This window comes from Lepus europaeus, chromosome 5 (assembly GCF_033115175.1).
Source record: "Lepus europaeus isolate LE1 chromosome 5, mLepTim1.pri, whole genome shotgun sequence".
In the NCBI taxonomy this organism is placed as follows: domain Eukaryota; kingdom Metazoa; phylum Chordata; class Mammalia; order Lagomorpha; family Leporidae; genus Lepus; species Lepus europaeus.
This window is the reverse complement of record NC_084831.1, coordinates 148,911,722-148,927,123: the sequence shown is the minus strand read 5'-3', so window position 1 is coordinate 148,927,123 and position 15,402 is coordinate 148,911,722. Positions and strand designations below refer to the sequence as shown.

Sequence of the window (15,402 nt, the reverse complement as noted above, 5' to 3'; positions counted from 1 at the left end):
CGCTCACTGTAGAAATGGACAAACCCTTACTTTGCCAGCTAATTAGCGGTGGCCAGTGTCATTTTTGTGATGTTGCAGCTAGTAATATGAGCCCAGTTGCATAGTCACAAAAGTGATCATTGGAAACTGTGTCTGTGCTGCAGGGACATGTGGGAAGCCCCTTTCTGAGCCTCTAACGACCTCTGACCTTGGCTTGCTGTCCGTTCGCTTGGCGGTCCGTTCTCAGGGACCCGTGGGTTGGTTTGTATCACTAATCATTCTTTCTCAGTGGATTTCTCCTGTCGAAGTCTACATGATCCCAATTTTTCTTGATGTTGGAGACCTTCCGTTTGCCAATGATTGGTTGTAAGAGAGTCAGATGAGACCGCTGTGCCTGGCTCATCTCCATGAATAATCTGCTGTCTACATCTTAGGTCCACGGGATGGATGCTTTGGCTCAAGATGCAATGGTTTTGCTTCCTCTCTTTGCGATGTTTCACACTGTAATGCTCCAAGCGCATGGTTCTCTGTAATAAAACTCGACACGCTACCACCTCGGTGTGTTCGCACTGCGAGACTCCTCGATTGCTTGTGGTTGTTTGTCAATACTTGTGTCACGAGGCAGGGCTGGCGCGGATATGAAAATTACAACGAAACCTTGCTAACGCCTGCCGGGGCAGCCAGTCTCGGCATGTTGGAGAAAATGATGCATTCGCTATGTTGTAAAGCCAGGGCAGAAATTACAGGAGTGGAGGAGCAAGCGATGGCCACTACCGTCATTTGCCTTTTTGCAGTGTTTCCTAGCCAGAGAGTTTATTATTGCATTTTGCCCAAAAAGGAGCTGAACGGAGCTACACATGAGATACTCCTGTTCTACTGATTTCTTACATTTGTGTTTTCTTAAACCAGTACAGCTTTTTGAAAGATCTCTGGTTATTGTGTTTATTTTAACATACTTTTTTGTGTGTGCTTGATCCCTTCAGGAAAAAAAATATATATTGACCGATATATACAGACATGCAGAAGTTGAGTTCAGTCTTTAAAGACACAGACTGAACTGTCCAGGATGAAATATAATAGAAAGTGGGGAGAGGTACACCTGTGGTCACTCACATTAGCGAGATTTAGTGGCTGAGAAATTTCCAGTAAAACCTACTTGCAGATAAAAAGCCTATAAAAGTAAAGCCGCCCAAGATCTGGTCTGATGGTTGACAGCGCCTGATTCTACACAGGCACAGGAAGACACGTCATACATACACACATGTGCACGTGTGTGCATGAACACGTATCGCACAGGCACACGCTGACTCACATGCACACACACATGAAGACACGTGCTGTATTGACCGGTGGGCCCCATAGCCTCTGCTTGAGGTGCCATGGATCTGTTTGTCAGAGCCGGGGCTCATGCTGCCTTTACAGCCCGAGTTGGGAGTGGGACATCTTAGAAGCGAGGAGTGAGCCTATTTTCCAATCGGTTTATTCTCCAACAAGCAAGAAGACGTTCTGGATTACAAAGAGTTCATTTTTGCTTTCTCTGCCATCCCCTGAAGCCTTAACATCACAGTGTGCACCATAAACAGTGCAAGGCTCTGACAGAAATGGTGACGTGCGGTCCCTTCACTTTGCTCTGTACACCTGCCTGAGCCTTCTCCATTTTGGGTGAGCCGCAAGGTGTAGGTGCTGCGTACTCTCACTGACTAGTGAGCAGCCATAGATCAACTTTGCTGAGCGATTCAGGGCTTAGAACGTGGCCAGCCTGTGGCTGGCTGCTCTATAGCCTGCCCCTTAGAGCCCCACTATGCTACGCAGGTTGAAAGGTTCAGACGTCTGGCACAAGGACCTCATTCTGCAGACTTCATTGAGGAAGTAGGAAAAAAAGAAAGAGACCCATCTGGTCTCTGGCTGCACGATGTCCACAGTCCCACCAGGATGCTCACTTTGCCTCCTGCCCACTGCTGGTTTACGGCAGAGCAACCACTGATTGCATTTTCACTTTCGGGTGACCATTTGCGTACTAAGTGGACAGGCCTTTGCAAAGAAACGTATTCCCATTCCTGGCCCGAGGACAGAATGTTTTCTATACTGCTGCTTGTTAAACTTCTAACTTATGTCCCGTGTCGTAGGAGTTCATACAAGGCGGTTTAGAGCACTTCTTCTTGCACGTTTTTTTCCCTCCCAATAAACAGAGATCTTGTCTGCTGTTTTCTTTATATACAAATATTTGGCCGGCGCCGTGGCTCAACAGGCTAATCCGCCGCCTTGTGGCGCCGGCACACCAGGTTCTAGTCCCGGTCAGGGCACCGGATTCTATCCCGGTTGCCCCTCTTCCAGGCCAGCTCTCTGCTATGGCCCGGGAGTGCAGTGGAGGATGGCCCAAGTGCTTGGGCCCTGCACCCACATGGGAGACCAGGAGGAAGCACCTGGCTCCTGGCTTCGGATCAGCGCGGTGCGCCGGCCACAGCGGCCATTGGAGGGTGAACCAACGGCAAAAAGGAAGACCTTTCTCTCAGTATCCACTCTGCCTGTCAAATATATATATATATATATATATATATATATATATATATATATATATAACTGAGAATTCTGCGGTACTTTATAAACATATAGAGTCATTTCGCTGGATTATTAAAAAAAAAAAACAAACTTGGCACTTATACAGTGAAATTAATTAAGAATTATCTAACAACGTGCTCAATACATTCTCAGTGTCAAGTTTTGTAACTCCTGATCTAAAGTCTGCATAGTGCTGTTGTTTGAAAATGCATTCGAATTTTTTAAATGAACAAGACTTGTCTTGCAATTACCTGAGGTTTCTCTGTAATTTAGATATCCTTGCCACAAAGTGTCAGGTCCAAATGGATCTTTAAGATGCTGCATGTAGACAATATGGTGATAGTAAGTCCCAGTATGCATAACTTGAAAAACTCAAAAAATTTGGTCAAGAATCTAGACTCTCTGTATCACAGCCAAAGGTCAGGTCAGTGGAAGCCCAAAGAGAAAGTGTGGAGGAGAGGGCCAGGAAAGGTGGGGGAGCAGGAGGAAGGGGGTACAGAACCAGAAACCTGGAGTTCATAGTCTTAAGAGGAAAAAAATCATGAAAGTGTAAAAACTGTTTTAAATCTCTGATAATTCAATATTGAAAAGACAAATAAATCCTTGAACTTGTGTGTGTAATTTTGTTCTGGTGTTTGTCAAAATGGTTTCAAAGATACAGACATTTTGCTTTGGCTTATTAGCTAACTTGGAGACTTTGTCCGTAACTATAATTTTCATATCTCTTTTTATTTCAGAAAAGTAAACAAGTGCTACAGGGGCCGTTCTTGTCCCATAATTGTTCATTGCAGGCAAGTACCACTTTTAGCATGGATTAAGAAGTTTTTGCTACCTCAAAGAGAAACTGCACAGTTATACATAGAAGTTGAACTTTCTGGTTGCTTAATGAATACATCTAACTGGTATTTTTTAAAGGAAATCAAAGATACACACTTACTTTTCTAGGCTTTTCTATTTATTGACTAAATAAAAGCCTGTGTTGATTTCCTGATTCCTGAAAGAGCTGCACCTGTCATATTCCGTTGCTGGCAAGCCACTGGGTGCTGTGTGATATACTCTGTTTCCACATCTCCTGTCCTATCACTCTGTCTTGACTGAAACCCTCAAGAGGCCACTACACAAACTTGGAGACAACGGTTTTGATCTATTGCATCGTCTCAGCCAACAGTACACTTAGCAAAGGTTTGGAGCCCTCGTGGACAAGGTTTAAAAAAATATGCTTAGGGCTACTGCTAAACAGGGACAAAACCTGCCAGTACCAGAGGCCACTTCCAGTGTACCAGGTGCTTCTGGGCCTCTGGGCACAAATGCCATGACCCACATCCCTAAGTAGGTTAAGTAAGAAGCCACATCGGTAAGAAGAGACCCACTCAGAGCAAACCCAGCCTCGTGGCACCATTTCTACTGGACTTGTTGGCCAACAACTTTGGGTAAAGACCTCATCCTTCGTTTTTCTAGAACTTTCTTACAGGATGCTCTACTCTGCCTGGAATACAAAGGAAATCTGCCTCCAAAGATCAGACACCAAATGTGTCAGTGCAATCCAGAAGCAGGCGTGTCTGGGTGTCCATGTGGGCTTCTGCCCGTCTATAAGAGAGGAAGATGAAAACCGAGTAGGGTTTGTTAGCCTCAAAAACCCAAAATAGACCGCCTTCACCCCCATCAGTGCACCAAGACATGCCACAGTTAGCCGGGAGATTTATCTGAAAACATGCATGTGCACAGGTGCTCCCCCTGGGAGACGTGTGAGGGAAACACTGAGCAGCAAGCCCCACCCCCGCGGTCGCACAGAGTGGACGGTGAAGACTGACCAGTGAGCAAGGCTGCTGCTGCCTCCCTGCCCTGATGTGCAGCAAAGCACGCTGGGTGCAACGTTTATCTTCCCACATGCAGCTTCTTCCCACCGTGACTCTGCTGTGACGAGATCAACCTGGCAAGAGAGCCTTACCCATGAGTCCTTGGGATTACGGGCCAGTATGCAAATCAGAAGCTGAAAGCCCAATGGTTTGCCGGTGACATCATTCTTGACCTCTACAAATGGAAACATTGGCTTTTTTCAACACTGGATTTTGCTAGGAGTAGAAATGCAGCAAGCTCTCCACTTAAAAGGTGGCCGTGGAGTGAGCAGAAGCCCGGTCAGGTGGGAATTTCCGAAGCATCTCTCAAACGCCAGTGACTCAGTGACGACACCCACGAGGGGACAAGAAATGGCTCCACACATTCCCCCTGTGAAGGAGGGCTGGGTCTGGGGCTGCCTTCCCCTAGAAAGCCCTCGTCTTTTTCGTTTGCTGTTGCTGAGATATAATTCAGAATGTTTTGACACCTCTAGCCCAGATGGTAAATACTCCAGTTGCATAGCTGGTGGGATGAGGAAGGAGCCACACCAGAGCGCTCTTCGAGAATGTGGTTACCAGAGGATACAGATTTGCAGCCCTGAGAGGGAGGACACGCGCTTAAAGAGGGTGTACACCAGCCCAGGAGGGCGCACACCAGCCCAGGACCATGTGCCGGAAGTGCACCTGCCACTCCTCCACCCCCAGGGGTCGGCTAGCAATCACAGAGAAAGTGTCTTGCAGATACTTTGATCATCAACAGCCCTGATGCCGATACACTGAAACATTTCCTTATTTCTTTCTTTTCTTTCCTCCTCCCTCCCTCCCCCCACCACCCCGACCAAATTTACCACATCCCTGGTCAAAAAGAGAGAGGGGGTAGAGAAAGAAACAAACCTACCAGAGCACAATAGCTAATCCCCAGAGCTGCTCAGAAGGCTTAACAGGCTCCTGTTCTCCTGCAACTCTCCCCCTCCCCACCCCGGCTTTCTTCTTCCCTCGGATTCACAGTCTCCCTGGCCCCACTTAAGCATAAAGGAAATAAATTGTTGCCAGCTTTGTTGTGTGTTGGGGTTCGCTGTGGACAGACAGCGTTTTCATGTTCTCTCCTCTGTTGACAGTGACGGCGCGGGCAGGAGCGGCACCTACGTCCTGATTGACATGGTTCTCAATAAGATGGCCAAAGGTGAGACTGCTTTGTTGTGGCGCGGAGACAGGATGGGGTTGCTATGGCAACGCGGGGTGTCCTATTCGCAGGAGGCCTTGGGGAAAAAAATTAGCCCATTGTGGTCCCTTTTCCTGAATCATATTAAGGTGATTTGCCGCAAGCGTGTTTGGTTTTTTGAGGTCCATCCTTTGTGATCAGCCTGAATGCGCGGGGCACATAGTAGGTCCTTGATGAGTCTTTTGTTACCCTCGTGATGATGGGACCACCAGAACCGAGGGGATGCAGACTTTGGGTCTGTAATGTCGCAGCAGCTCAGAATATCCTTACACTACTGTGGGTCCCTCTCGGCTGGTACAGAAACAATAGGTGGCAGGTGTGAAGTCACACTCAAAGGCTCCGGGAGTGACTGTCTCCAATCACAAATCACCTCTCTCGAACACACCTCTTGGTGTTCCCTGCTGATGGCACCTGCCGGCAGAAATCTATGTGCCGTTGGAGTTTCCCTCTCCGTGACGGCTTCCGGGGCTCTAAGGCAGCAAGGAGCACCCCGCACAGGGGCAATGTTTGCACCACAGCCCTGCCCTCGGCTCCCGGGCTGGCCCGCCCGTCGTGGGTTTTAGTACTTTGGGCAAAGCATTCAACCGCCTCCCTGGGGCCCAGTTCCGCTGGACAGAAAGTGAGTGTGGGGGGTTGGGCTGCTCTGCACATCTCAAACGGTGACCTAAGGGACACCAGACGTGCAAGGTCACCTCGCTAACGAGTCGGAGTTTGAGAAAAGAGTCTCCAATCTGCCTCTTGCATGATCATGATAAGCATTGGCAGATAAAGGCCTGAAGAGCCCGCGGTGAGTAAACTCTCCAGCGCGTTTGCTCAGCTGACTTGAAGAGACACTTGGTTTACCTTGTGGCACCTGTCAGTGTCCCATGGGACTCGGAAACACTATGGAGGGTCTCTTTTCCACCTATCTATCTCACCATTCTATCTCAATACACACACACACACACACACGGTCTTCCAGAAGTTGGTGGAAAATATGCATTATAAAAAAAAAAAGATGTAGGGATTGAAAAAGATTTTGCACCACAGTAAACTTATCTTTCAATTGCAGTTTTCTAGGAACTGTTCGAAGCCCCTTTGCGCTTGAATAGAGGCCCCCACCTTCTGGAAGACCCCATTCTTCATCCTTTGCCCAATGATAAGAGAGCTTGACTATATAGATGAGAGCCTAGGTACTGCACACAAATGCCAGCAACTCTAAAAAGAGGCATTCTCCTTACTCCATTTTCTCATGGCTAAAAAAGTAAAGCAGACGACCTCTTTAGCCTCCCCCTGGGTAAAGCTGACGGAAGATGAAGCAGTAGTCAGTGGCTTCCCCCAGCGCCAGAGAGCTGAGCCAGGTCATCTATCGGCCTGCATGGAATGCCCGGGCACTGGGACAGAAACCCCAGCTCTGCACTGCCACTCCCCCACCCCATGGCCCCAGGCTCTGCTGGCTGCTGGGGAGAAAAAGGAAATTGGTTTTTACACCAACAAATATTGTTTTAAGTGCCCTAACTCAGCCTAGTGGCTGGAATGTGTGAACGCAAATACTTCGGGATGGTGTTCAGGAATAGCTTCGGTTTTTAGAACAGCACAACTCTTAACTTTTTGGTTTTTTTAAAAAAAAGTTCCTATTTTGCTTGTCCATTAATACTGCTCTCTCATCAAATATCTTCTTTCCCTTTCGACCTGCCAGAGCTACCCCCTCCCCCGGGCGCAGTGTCCCTCTCTCTCACATGCAGGTGCATCCCTCGGAACAATGCAGGTCCTTTTACTTGGGTGTGGACCCGACTGCTCCTGTGTTTGTACACAGCGTGCCGAGATATGAGCCTTGGTACATCAGTTACTTGTGCAAAGAAAAGAAGCCCAGGCGGAGGCCATGGGGTAGAACTTGGGCTTGCAGTCCCCGGCCTGGGGATACCACCCCCCACCACCCCGGGCGGGGGCTGGAGGGGGTTGGGAAGGGAGGGTGGAGTGTGTGTGTGTTGGGGGGGGAGGGGGAGGTAATCATCCGAGCACCGAGTCGGCCATTGGCTGGCTCCACCGTAGCGTGGGATGTCAAATTCCATTTTAAGTGGGGGCTCAGCCGCGCAACAATGTGAGGTCAGCCATGTGGAACTGGCCGAGGGGGCAGGCTCAGGGCCTTTTCTGAGATTGGTCACCCCTCTTTTCTGTTCCTGACCTGCTCCCCTTCCCCAGGAGGGGGACCGTGTGGTGTGAAAGCGCCTGACCCCGGGCCCGGGGCCCTCGGTCTCAGGAGAGATCAAAGGGCAGGCGGCCCCTCCGCCGGCGAGGTGGGCCTTTCCCAGGCCGCCGCCCCCGAGAGGCCGCCCGGGTTTTGTGCGGTGCGGCCGGGCCCGTCTTTGTCTGGCCTGAGAAGCATTGCACACCCGGAGCTCATCAAATGATCAAAGGCCCCAGGCCCTGGACGTGCAGGCTTTCTTCCCTTTTCCCTTTCTGAAAAGCAATGAATTGCTCGGGCCCCCGCAAGAAAACCTCCGCAAAGCCGGGCTGCGCGCCGCTCCGAGCGCCCAACCCCGGCGCGCACGGTCCAGCTGCAGCAGCGGCCACAGCCGCTCAGGGATTAAGGCCCCGGGCCCCGGGGCAGGGCGGCACGAATACACCGGGAACAATTGAAGTGCTCCTCTCTCCGCTGTCTAGTTTATTAGCGAGGAGACAATGATGCAGCGCGAGATTGAAGTGCGCGGGCGCGCTCTCTGCCAAGGGGTCGCCGGCTGTGAGACGGCTCTGCACACAGTTTTCTGTGGCCCGTGTGTGTGTGTGTGTGTGTGTGCAGCTCACAGGTCGCACGCTGTGTTGCAATGCGGGTGCAGGGACCATACTGTCCTCTCTTTGAGGGGCTTGGCTTACATTTCACTCACATGCAGAAAAAAAAAAAAAACTTTTTCAGCCAACATATTTTCCCAATGTTATACTTTTTTTTTTTTAACTTTTTTACAGTTTTTGCCAGGGAAATCTCTTTGCCCAGAGTTATTTTTTTTCTATAGCAACATAATTTATTTTTATTTATTTTATTTATTTTTATTTTTTGACAGGCAGAGTAGACAGTGAGAGAGACAGAGAGAAAGGTCTTCCTTCTGTTGGTTCACTTCCCTAATGGCCACTACGGCCAGCGCACTGCGCTGATCCAAAGCCAGGAGCCAGGTGCTTCTCCTGGTCTCCCATGGGGTGCAGGGACCCAAGCACTTGGGCCATCCTCCACTGCCCTCCCGGGCCACAGCAGAGAGCTGGACTGGAAGAGGAGCAACCAGGACAGAATCCGGCGCCCCAACCGGGACTAGAATCAGGGTGCCGGCACTGCAGGTGGAGGACTAGCCTAGTGAGCTGCGGCGCCGGCCACAACATAATTGGTTTTTAAGATTCCCATTGGCCAGCCAGCACCGTGGCTCAACAGGCTAATCCTCCACCTAGCGGCGCCGGCACACCGGGTTCTAGTCCTGGTTGGGGCACCGGATTCTATCCCGGTTGCTCCTCTTCCAGGCCAGCTCTCCGCTGTGGCCCGGGAGTGCAGTGGAGGATGGCCCAAGTGCTTGGGTCCTGCACCCCATGGGAGACCAGGAGAAGCACCTGGCTCCTGCCATCGGATCAGCGCGGTGTGCCGGCCTTGGCAGCCATTAGAGGGTGAACCAACAGCAAAGGATAGACCTTTCTCTCTGTCTCTCTCTCACTATCCACTCTGCCTGTCAAAAATCAAAAATAAAATTTAAAAAAAAAAAAAAAGATCCCATTGGCTGACCCTCCCTCAGCTTCTCTCCCATCCCAGACCAGCCTAGAAATCCCACTATTGAGAAAGGTTCGCCATGTTCACGGAAGCATTCCCACCCGGAACCGGGGCCTGTAAGGGTCTGAAGATGCCGGGCTGCCCGGTGCCAAGCAGACACGGCCCAGCCGGCCATCGCTGCTGGTGCTGAAGACCCCAGTTTGTTTGGGAGAGGCTCATACCTTGTCGGAGGTGGGCTGCAGACGGGGAATCTCATTGTCCCAATGCGTCTCTGGCCCTTGACGCCCAGGGAGTTGCTAAACGCACATGAACCGAGTTACCCAGTGGTGCTAAGATGCCGGGTGGCCGGGGGCTGTGTGGCCATCGGTCCGGCTCCTGGCCCCTTGCGCAGCAGCCCGGTCTGGTTCACAGGTTCCTGCCCCGGGGAGTGCTGGTGGACACATGTCCTTGCAGGAGGAGGCACGTCTATCCCACTCCGTGGGCGTGGCTCCTCGGGCCTTGTGAAGTGGGGTCAGGCCCCGTTTGTCCTGGCGTGCCTGGCGTATGTCCCTCAATACTCCATTGCACGGGGAGCCCACATGTTGTTTCTCTGTGGATGGACATGCGGGCCGTCTCCAACTTGCGGCTATTGTGACCAGCGCTCCCACACAGAGAAGTTTACAGATCTCTGCTTCAACCCCTGCCACCAGTCCTTTGGTGTGGATGTCTCGAGGTGGAATTGTAGATCCCACATGTGGCGAGTCCACATGGAACTGTCGGAGGAATTCGGCAATGGGCAGAGGGTCCAGTGGGCGCCCACTCTCACTCCGTGGCATTTTCCTGAAAACAGCCGTCCTAGTGGGTGTGCAGTGGCATCTCACTGTGGTTTTAGGGGTCATGTTTCTGGCAGCCGTGATGGTGAGCGTCTTTTCGTGGGTCTGTCGGACGTTTGTACTTCATCTTTGGGCACGTGTCTCTTCAAATCCTTGGCTTATTTTTTAAATTGGGGCTGTTTGGTTTTTGCTGTAGGAGCTCTTTGTATATTCTAAATCATAATCCGATGTGAAACGTACAGGTATTTTCTCCATCCTCTGGGTTTTCTTGTCACTGTCTTGACCGTGTCCCCTGTTGCACAGAAGTATTTCATTTTGATGAAGTCCAATTTATCAAGATTTTTTTTTTTTTGCTTAAAATTGCATTTCCTTTGTTGCCTGTGTTTTCGGTGTCATATCCAAGAGACCTGTGCCAAACCCAAGATCATGGCGATTTTCTCCTGCACTTTCCTGTAGGAGATGTTGGCTTTTAATAGCAGGTCCGAGGAGCAGATGGCTCGGAGAGACACTACAGGGCAGAAAAGGTCAAACAGCCTAGTTGAAGACAACCATCATCTATGGGCTTAAGTGTGTGCATCACAACTCGTCACTTACTGTGTGTCAAAGTGACCAAATGGCTCCCTCAAGCAGTATTTAAGGCTCATTGAATTTTTTTAAAACCCACACCCCTGCAGAGGTGCCCCGTTCCATACAACAGGTTGCTTAAATGAAGTAAAATGGAATAAAATGTGAAAGTCAGCTCCCCAGTTGTACCAGCACCAATGCCACGTGTGGTAGTTGCTGCCATGTTGGGCACAGCAGGTGGAAGACCAGGTCACCAGCACAGAGTCCAGGTGGCCACCCCGCCCTAGAGGGGTCATCTCGTGGTGCCCACTCCTCTCTGGCTGCTCTCATCGTCGCCCTAGCCCAGCTGCCACCACCCGTCCGCACCTGTTGCGCAGCCTTGGCACTGGTCTCCCGGCTCCACTCGGTGCCTGCACCACAGCCAGGGTGATGTTCTAGACAGAAAGACCTGAGGCCTATCCCTCGGCACTGGCCTTAGCTCCAGGGCCCTTGGCGGGCCGGGCTGCTGCTGATCTGGCCCCTCTCTGGGCTGTGCGGGCTCCGGAGGCGCTGTAGACTCGGGGCCTTTGCACATTCTGTTGCATAGGGTGAGCCGTGCCCCATCGGCCTCTCTCTCAACCGCCCCTCCTCCCCATGTATCCTATGGAATCCTGATGTTCCATTGTGGTTATTATCACTATCATTCACTCCTTAAAAAAAAAAAAGATTTTATTTATTTATTTGAGAGGTAGAGTTACTGACAGTTACAGAAGGAAAGAGAGGTCTTCCATCTGCTGGTTCACTCCCCAAATGGCTACAACGGCCAGAGCTGCGCCGAGTTGCGGGGTCAGGAGCTTCTTCTGGGTCTCCCACGCGGGTGCAGGGGCCCAAGGACTTGGGCCATCCTCTACTGCATTCCCAGGCCGTTAGCAGAGAGCTGGATCGGAAGAGGAGCAGCCGGGACTAGAACCGGTGCCCCTATGGGATGCACTGAGCCACTGCACTAGCCCCAGTATCATTCACTCTTAAGGCAAACACAGCAGCACCATTCCGGCAGCTCGCAAGGGAACGGAGCCACAGTTTCACGCACTTCAGCCTGCTGTGTGAGGCGCACCTGCTACCCCCCAGACATGGTGTCTGGGAGTTCACAGCGAACAAGCAGCAAGAACCCCATTCTCCTGCTGTCTGTGTCTGCGGGGAGAAGCAGACGCTGGCTGTGGCGACCGCTGGTAGTTTCCTTGGAGTGGAGAATGCAGAGTGCTTGGAGAAGAACCGGGCGGGGTTTTTCACAGAACTAAAGGGGACATTTATTGGGGTCACTTTGTTGTAAGCTAAGGACGCAGATCCCAGGAGGTCTGGTGACTTGCCAAAGGCCTCAGCTGACCGGGGTCAGAAGTGGAGCCCTGATCTTCCTGTAGGCTGGCCAGCGGCCACCAGGGAAAGCAGGGGGACAGGGTTAAGACTGCGAGGGACTGGTTAGTTGGGAGGCTGGGCGGGGGGTTGTCTGGGGCTGTGATACAAACCACAGGAGGAAGAGGAGACCTCGAACAGGGTGCGGAGGGCTTGAAAGACAAGCTCAAGAATTTGCTGTCTCGTGGGCAGCCCAGCGTCTCTCGGGAAGGAGAGTGGGGTTAGCCTGGCAGCAAGGGGTGGCTGCCGGAAGGTGGGAGAGCTGGGACCCAGGACCCGGTCAGACCCACTGGAGGGAGTCCACGGGAGGAGGTGGCCCACCCAGCCGTGGTGGTCCAGCAGTGCACATAGGGCGGCACCTGCGCTTGCTCTCGGTGGAAGGGGCTGGTTTGGACACATGGGCTGGCTACAGCCATGAAGACTGACGGAAACACCTGGTGTCAGTGTTTGGTGGGACCGTGCGAGTGTGACGTGGCAACAGCAGGTGACCCCACAGAGGCCCGTGGCCATGGCCTGTCTCCCAGTGCAGGCAAGTTTTAGGCTGAGAAAGGGCCCGGGGTTGGGGCGGAGGAAGGGAGGGAGAGAGGAGGGGAGGGAGGAGGGCTCTCCTGGCCTTTCTCATGGTTGGAGCGATTGCATTCAGTGAGGCACTGTGCAGGTACTTGTCCTCATCTGTTGATGTTTAGCCGACTCCCTCCGCTGTGCTATTGTGAGGCACTGGGGCGAGTGCGTGTGTGAGGTGTCACTGCTCCTAGTGGGAAGATGCCCCGTGGAACTTGGGTGCTGTGTGCACGTCCCGGCCTGGAGAAAGCTGCCACCCTCTGGTATAAGAGGCCAGCTGCCGGAGACACTGGGGACAGTTATGTACAGGAAGGGCCGAGAGGAAGTGGGGCTGCCATTCTTGGAAACACCAGAACCACGCCTCTCTCCCCCACGGTTTCCATCCTGTGCAGCGAGCAGCTGTAGCTCCCTGCTCTGCCTCCGTCTCCAGCCTGTGACTGGAGCTCGCACCCTGGCCCTGCCTCAGCTAGCTCACACCCTGCACCTCCTGTGGACACATCAAGGCACAGCACACACCGGGAGACAGTCAGCTACAGTTCGGGGTGGCTTCCCTTGTGAGCTGTGTCTTTCTCCCAGGCCCATCCTTGCTCATCCCAAACCTGATATAGCTCCCCACACCCCCAGGTCCACAGCTGTCTTCCCTCTGTCCCGCCAGGCCTCGCCTGCTGGCTCATGCCACACACCTGGGGGAGCTGCTGCCCACTTGGGGACCAGGCGTGCCCTTTGGCACAGCTGGCACTGCTCACAGCAGCCCTCTCTCTGCTCCTCCCTGGATACTAAGCATCCCTCCCACTAACAACCACACCCCGAGGAGGACAGAGCCACTGGAGAAGTCGCCTGTGTCCTCAGACCCAACAGGCCAGCAGCAGGCGGAGGCCAGGAGCGGACAGACCTCTGAGGATGGGGTGGGAGAAAGCTAGAGGGGGAGCCGTGTGGCTGCAGCCCCCAACCCCACCCCGGGGCCGCAGCATGGTTGGGTGTTCTTGAGTCTGTGTTTTTTGGGCTCTGAACCTTGTTTGGAAATTGAGTTCCATGTCAGAGCTGCCTGGAGATGGGCTCCCAGGTACACCTGTCAATCACCTGCCCCGCCCAGCCGGCCGGCCCTCTCTCTGCTCTTGGATGATTAATGGGGCTAGGTTTTCGTGTTCCAGTCCCTTTGTCTGCTTCCTATAGGACTGACTTTCGTGCCCTTGGTCTCTCCTGGTTCCTGCAGTCTGCCTCCCGCCGTACTCCCTGCCAGCCCACTGCTTGCCTTCTCTCTCGGCCACTGCCTGGGGGCCGTCCCCTGTTTCTCGAGAATTGTCCCACGCTCACACCTAATGTCCTTCTGCTCCCCAGACTGTGACAGTGTCCCCAGCCCGAGCAGATCCTGCTCATCCCGCTCCTGGTGGCAGGAGGTCCCTCTGCACGTCACCCTGGCCATCGGGCAGTGATGGCTTCCATGCTGTGTCGCGTGGACTCTGAGGGCTGCACGGTGCTGCCACACGGGAACAGCAGTTAGGGACGCGCTGTTGCCGCTGTGGGTCAGAGGCTCCCATAACCATGTCCGCGCATGTTAGCATCCATCCAGGAGAAGTGCGGGCAACCCTAGGCTGTGATTGGCAGCTGCCGGGGCTTCCTCCTGCGGCTTCTACTCCAGCTTCTTTTTACAACTGAATTCAGGGAACGGAATCTCAGTGCTTGCCCTGTAACCACAGAACTGAACATTCTGTGTGCAGCGGGCCTCTTTCCGAACGGACATGGGCTCGGGGCACTGCGGGCAGCTGCAGCCCTGCGGCAGGAAAGCCTGCATTGTACGAGCTCTCGGGAAGCATTTAAAGTGCACAGCCCTGAAGCCCCTGCCTTAGTTCTGCAATGCCAGGCCCAAGGGTGGCCCCTGGGCTGGCAGCGGGGGGCAGCAGTCGGGGGAGTAGGCGAACGCAGCGTGCACGTGGGAGAAGCCGGTGGAGCTGGAGGACCCTCCCGCTCCCTGAGCCTGCCCGTGGCATTCACGGCCTGGAGCTGCGGTTAGTGGTGTGCACTTGTGTACTGAGGCCTTGGGTGTGTCGTGGAGATGTCCCTCGTGGGTAGTGGGTATCCGGGTGTTCTGCAGCCTCCCTGTTGAAGGCTGCACCGTGTGCAAGACCAGGATACAGCGCACTGAACCACTCCCTGGTCCTGCGTTGTTTCTGGATCTCAGCTTTAGAAGGCAGCCTGCACGTGAGTGTCGCTCATGCTCCCTGTGCCCCAGGCATTGTTTCAGCAGGTGGACGTGGGTTAGAAACAGCCATCCACACGGTTTACACAAGCTGCAGGTGGACGGGCCACGAAATGTTCATGGTCCCATCTTATTTTGCATTTTCAGTTCAAAACTCATCCTTCCTTTCTCCCCCTTAAAACTGATTTATGGTCATTGACGTGTGGGTGTTAGGTCCAAGGTCTAGGTGAATACTGTGATACAGTGCAGTGTGACAGGGTGTCCCAGGTGAGGCTGTGACACTGTGTAGTGTGATGGGGTGTTCTAGGTGACACTATGCAGTGTGACAGGGTGTCCTAGGTGAGGCTGTGACACTGTGTAGTGTGACGGGGTGTTCTAGGTGACACTATGCAGTGTGACAGGGTGTCCTAGGTGAGGGCTGTGACACTGTAGTTTGACAAGGTGTCCTAGGTGAGGTTGTGACACTGTGCAGTGTGAAGGGGTGTTCTAGGTGACACTGTGCAGTGTGATGGGGTGTCCTAGGTGAGGCTGTGACACTGTGTAATGTGGGGGGTGTCCTA

The 15,402-nt window shown here is 52.9% G+C and overlaps 1 protein-coding gene across 1 annotated transcript in view; it reads left to right on the top strand.

Moving 5' to 3' along the window:
* The window catches only part of PTPRN2 (protein tyrosine phosphatase receptor type N2), an 800,540-nt gene that overhangs the window by 766,217 nt on the left and 18,921 nt on the right, over nucleotides 1-15,402 (top strand). Inside the window, exons 21-22 of the mRNA XM_062190222.1 lie at nucleotides 3,276-3,329; nucleotides 5,492-5,556. Coding sequence (XP_062046206.1) covers nucleotides 3,276-3,329; nucleotides 5,492-5,556 — 119 coding nt within the window. The remainder of the gene's footprint in view (nucleotides 1-3,275; nucleotides 3,330-5,491; nucleotides 5,557-15,402) is intronic.